The sequence below is a fragment of the Physeter macrocephalus genome, chromosome 5, assembly GCF_002837175.3.
Source record: "Physeter macrocephalus isolate SW-GA chromosome 5, ASM283717v5, whole genome shotgun sequence".
Lineage (NCBI taxonomy): Eukaryota > Metazoa > Chordata > Mammalia > Artiodactyla > Physeteridae > Physeter > Physeter macrocephalus.
Window position 1 is genome coordinate 85346871 of NC_041218.1, and position 6000 is coordinate 85352870.

At 33.7% G+C, this 6000-nt stretch overlaps 1 protein-coding gene across 1 annotated transcript in view; it reads right to left on the reverse strand.

The window, feature by feature from the left end:
• The window catches only part of LOC102974359 (platelet glycoprotein 4-like), a 41788-nt gene that overhangs the window by 7239 nt on the left and 28549 nt on the right, over positions 1 to 6000 (reverse strand). Inside the window, exon 7 of the mRNA XM_007102369.2 lies at positions 5296 to 5365. Within this exon, the coding sequence (XP_007102431.2) occupies positions 5296 to 5365 (70 nt within the window). The remainder of the gene's footprint in view (positions 1 to 5295; positions 5366 to 6000) is intronic.

Sequence of the window (6000 nt, forward strand, 5' to 3'; positions counted from 1 at the left end):
TCTTGCTTAAGTCTTAGGAAAAGTGTTCTTGTGATATTTTAAGACACACCAGAACTCAATACCTGAGTATGAGCTCTTCTTACCTTTGTTTTCAAAAGCTTCTGAGAATACTTTTTTGCTTATGAACTACCATGGAGTATTGATACTGAGGACATATCTCAGAGTTAGTTTCCTTTTTAGATTAAATATATGACTTCCTCAAGTCCTCTATTTGTGCCCAGTTTAAATGAAAGAAAATAAAATTTCAATCTTCCACCACTTAATCCTGGAGAGAAGGCTGCTCACTTACTAGGGTGTGTGCATGTGGGTTTTGATACATGTCTCCTATGCTCCATCATTTACCAAGTGTCCACCATAACCTCAGCAATGTACTGGAACTGAATACATAATATTTCTAATGCCCAGATAATTCTGAATGAAGAAATGCTGCTCTCTTCAATTTTATAGATAAGAAAAAGATTGAGAGATATTAAATACTTGCCCACACCACACAGTGTCTAGAAACAGAGCTAGGATGCAAGCATACCAGTGTGGGTGCCAGTGCTTGTGTGATAGCTACTGGGCCCAATCAATTTGAAAAGATGCTGTAGTGTCAGTAGAGCACATGAACATAGTTCTGTGACTGGGGTTTCACCATCTTGGAAATTTTTTTAAATTGAAGTATAGTCGATTTACAGTGTTCTGTTAGTTTCTGGTGTACAGCAAAATGATTCAAATATATGAATATATATTCTTTTTCAGATTCTTTTTCATTATAGGTTATTACAAGATATTGAATATAGTCCCCTGTGCTATAAACTAGGACCTTGTTTATATAGTAGTGTGTGTATATGTTAATCCCAAACTCCTAGTTTATCCCTCTCCCACTTTCCCCTTTGGTAACTGTAGGTTTGTTTTCTGTGTCGATGAATCTGTTTTGTAAATAAGTTTATTCATACAATTTTTTTAGATTCCACCTATAAGTGATATCATACACTATTTGTCTTTCTCTGTCTGACTTACTTCACTTAGTATGATCATCTCTAGGTCCATCCATATTGCTATCATTTACTATGATAATCAGTAGGTTCATCTGTGTTGCTGTAAATGTCATTATTTCATTTTTTATGGCTGAGTAATATTCCATTGTGTATATATACCAGATCTTCTTTATCCATTCATCTCGTGATGGACATTTAGATTGCTTCCATATCTTGGCTATTGTAAATAGTGCTGCTATGAACATTGGGGTACATATATCTTTTCTAATTAGAGTTTTTGTCTTTTCCAAATATATGTCCAGGAGTGAGATTGCTGGTAACCGTAGTTTTATATTTTAAGGAACCTCCATTCTGTTTTCCATAATTGCTTCACAAATTTACATTCTCACCAACAGTGTAGGAGGGTTCCCTTTTCTCCACACTCTCTCCAGCATTTATTATTTTTAGACGTTTTGATGATGGTCATTCTGGCAGGTGTGAGGTGATACCTCACTGCAGTTTTGATTTGCATTTCTCTAATAATTCGCAGTGTTGGGCATCTTTTCACGTGCCTGTTCGTCATCTGTATGTCTTCTCTGGAGAAATGTCTATTTAGGTCTTCTGCCCATTTTTTGATTGGGTTGTTTGCTTGTTTGTTTTGACACTGAACTGTATGAGCTGTTTGTATATCTTGGAAATTAAGCCCTTTTGGGTCACATTGTTTGTGAATAATTTCTCCCAGTCTTTATGTTCTCTTTACAATTTGTTTATGGTTTCCTTTGCTGTGCAGAAGCTTATAAGTTTGATTAGGTCCCATCTATTTATTTTTGTTTTTATTTCTATTGCCCTGGGAGACTGACCTTAGAAACCACTGCTATGATTTATGTCAGAGAATGTTTTGCCTAGGTCCTCTTCTAGCAATTTTATGGTGTTGTGTCTTATATTTAGATCTTTTAGCCATTTTGCATTTATTTTTGTGTATGTTGTGTGGGTGTGTTCTAACTTCGTTGATTTACATGCAGCTGTCCAGCTTTCTCAATACCACTTGCTGGAGAGACTCTTTTCTCCGTTGTATATTCTTGTCTCCTTTGTTGAAGATGAATTGTCCGTAGAATTGTCCGTGCTGTTCCATTGATCCATATGTCTGTTTTTCTGCCAATACCACACTGTTTTGATTACTGTAGTTTTCTGAATTCTGGAAGGGTTATGCCTCAAGCTTTGTTCTTTTTCCTCACAATTGCTTTGGCAATTCTGGGTCTTTTGTGTTTCCATATAAATTTTTTGATTATTTGTTCTATTTCTGTGAAAAATGTCGTGGGTAATTTGTTAGGGATCACATTAAGTCTGTAGACTGCTTTGGGTAGTGTGGCCATTTTTACAATACAATAAGTCCCCTACATACAAACCTTCAAGTTGTGAACTTTCAAAGATGAGAACATGCGTTCATATGTCCAATCACGTAAGTTAGTTCACCTGTCTGGCATACATTGTCATGTGTGGGCATCCTCCACAAGTGGTTTTGCTTTTGTGTACTTTACTGTACACTACTGTATAGAGTACAGTAGTATAGTATCTTTATTTCAAGCCCAGGATGTCCAGAAGTAAGAGTAAAAGTGGTGGTGGTGTAGCTGGTACTACTGTACTGTACTGTAAGATTGAAAATATTTTCTTTATTTTTTGTGTTTGTTTGTTTTTTATGTATTATTTGTGTGAAAAGTATTATAAACCTATTACAGTACAGTCCTGTATAGCTGATTGTGTTAGTTGGGTACCTTGGCTAACTTTGTTGGACTTACAAACAAATGGGACTTACGAACATACTCTTGGAATGACACTAGTTCGTATGTAGGGGACTTACTGTATTAATTCTTCCAAGCCAAGTGCATGAGATATAGCCATTTATTTGAATCATCTTCAGTTTCATTTATCAATATTTTATAGTTCTCAGTGTAGGTCTTTCACCTCCTAGGTCAGGTTTATTCCTAAGCATTTTTTTGGATGTGATTTTGAAAGAAATTGGTTTTTTACTTTCTTGTTCTCATATTTCATTGTTAGTGTAAAGAAATGCAACAGATTTCTGTATGTTAATCTTGTATCCTGCTACCTTGCTTTTGTGTGGATTCTTTAGGGTTTTTCTATATAGAGTATCATGTGATCTACGTATAATGAGAGTTTTACCTCTTCCCTTCCAATTTGAATACCTTTGATTCTTTTTCTTGTCTGATTGCTGTGATGGGGACTTCCAATACTATGTTGAATAGAAGTGGTGACAGTGGGCATTCTTGTCTTATTCCAGAATTTAACAGGAAGGCTTTCAGCTTCTCATTTTTGAGTATTATGTTGGCTGTGGGTTTCTAATAAATAGCTTTTATTATGCTGAGATATGTTCCCTGTATATCCACTTTGGTGAGAATTTTTATCACGAATTGATGTTGAATTTTATCAAATGATTTTTCTGTATCTATTGAGATAATCATATCTATTGTGATAATCATTTTGTCTTTTCTTTTGCTGATGTGGTGTATCTCATTGATTATTTGCATTTGTTGAACTATCCTTGTGACCCCAGAATGAATCCAATTGATCATAGTGTATGATTCTTCTTATATATTGTTGGATTCAGTTTGCTAATATATTGTTGAGGATTTTTTCATCTATATTCATCAAAGATATTGGCCTGTAATTTCTTTCTTGGTAATGTCTTTGTCTGGTTTTCTTTTCAGGGTGGAGGTGACTTTATAGAATAACTTTGTGAGTGTTCCCTCCTCTTCAATGTTTGGAAGAGTTTGAGAAGGATTGGTATAAGTTTTTCTTTGTATGTTTAGCAGAATTCTCTAGTGAAGCCATTCAGTCCTAGACTTTTGTTCGCAGGGAGGTTTTTTGTTTGTTTGTTTTATTACCAATTCTATTTCACTTCTAGTGATCAATCTGTTCAAATTATCTATTTCTTCTTGATTCAGTTTTGGTGGGCTGTATATTTCTAGGAAAGTTGCCCGTTTCTTCCAGGTGTGAAGCCATTCAGTCCTAGACTTTTGTTCGCAGGGAGGTTTTTTGTTTGTTTGTTTTATTACCAATTCTATTTCACTTCTAGTGATCAATCTGTTCAAATTATCTATTTCTTCTTGATTCAGTTTTGGTGGGCTGTATATTTCTAGAAACTTGTCCATTTCTTCTCAGTTGTCCAATTTGTTGGCATTTAATTGTTCAGTGTTCTCTTTTGATTTTTTGTATTTCTGTGGTGTCAGTTGTTATTTCTCCTTGTACCTTTCTTATTTTGTTTACTTGAGTCCTCTCTTTTTTCTTCTTGGTGAGCTTGGGCAGAATTTTGTCACTTTTGTTTATCCATTCAGAACACCAGCTCTTGATTTTATTTTTTTCTATATTTTTTAAAATATCTCTTGTATTTATTTCCTCTCTGATCTTTATTATTTCCTTCTTTCTGTGCGTTTTAGGCTTTGTTTCTTCTTCTTTTTCTAATTCTTTTGGTGGTAAGTTAGTTTATTTGAGATTTCTCTTGTTTTCTGAGGAAGACCTATATTGCTATAAACTTCCCTCTTATGACTGCATTTGCTGTGTCTCATAGATTTTGTATGGTTGTATTTTCATTGTTGTTTGTCTCAAGGTATTTTTAATTTCCTCTTTGATTTCATTATTGACCCATTGTTTTTTTAGTAGCATGCTGTTTAGTCTACATGTAATCTTTATTTTCTCATTTCTCTTTCTGTGGTTGATTTCTAGTTTCATGCCATTGTGGTCAGAAAAGATGCCTGAAATAATTTCTAACCTCTTAAATTTGTTGAGGCTTATTTAGTGTCTTAGTATGTTGTCTAGCCTAAAGAATATTCCATGTGCACTTGAAAAGAATGCGTAGTCTGGTTATTTTGGGTGTAATGTCCTGAAAATATCAATTAAGTCTAACTGTTCTATTGTGTCATTTAAGATCTCTGTTGCCTTACTGATGTTCTGTCATCTGTCCATTGATGTATGTGAGGACTCTGTGAGCACACTGAGAATGAGGTTGCTCAGGTGGAGCCACGCCTCACTGTTTTACTAGTTTAGTAAAAGAAAAGAAATGTTCTTGCTTAGAAATGAAGAAGGAGAAAATGATTTTCATTATGCAAAGTATCCTTCTACAACCTTCATTTTTTAAAGACTTTATAAACATATTATGAATTCCATACTGTATTTATTCTTAATACATCAAGAAAAACTTGCCTAAAAGTATTTTATTTTTCTCAAATAATACGATTATCAAGTATGATCTTCTATGCCTGTGGTTTTTTCACTTGGAGAAAGAATTCTGATATATAGAAATATATCAGTTTCTTTGTCTTACCTGCAAACGTCAGAAGAAAAGAATTGCAATACCCGGGTCTTCTCAATGAAAGGTGGAAATGAGACTGCATCTGTTTAAAAATCAAGCAATTGGCAAGAGATGAGGTGAAATATGTGTCCTAGAAAAATCTAGAAATCTCAATTCCAGCATACTTAAGAGAAATAGAATACAAACTGTATATATAACATTAAAATTCTCCAATAGCCACATTTTAAAACTAAAATAAGTATCAAGTATATTTTATCTAACCCACCATATCCAAAATATCATTTTAACATGTAATCAATATAAAAACTAACAAATCTCAAGATCCAGTGTGTACTTACAGCCTATTTCAATTTTTACTAGCCACATTTCAAGTGCTTAATTGTGACACATGGCTAATAGCTACCATATTCAACAAGTCTATATACTATACACATTCACTGGTATCCATTCATATTAAATTTTCCTACTCCTTAAAAATAAATGAAAGTTTTAAAAAAATGGCAAAACCACATGTTGTTAAAATTGTGTTTGTTTTTTGAAATCCCCACCCTATCTGTAGAGTAGCACTTTTCTTACCATGAGGTTCATTTAGAACTCCTGTTTGGTAAATGTTCTTCTTACATTTTTTTTTTTAACATCTTTATTGGAGTATAACTGTTTTACAATAGTGTGTTAGTTTCTCCTTTACAACAAAGTGAATCAGTTATACATATACAT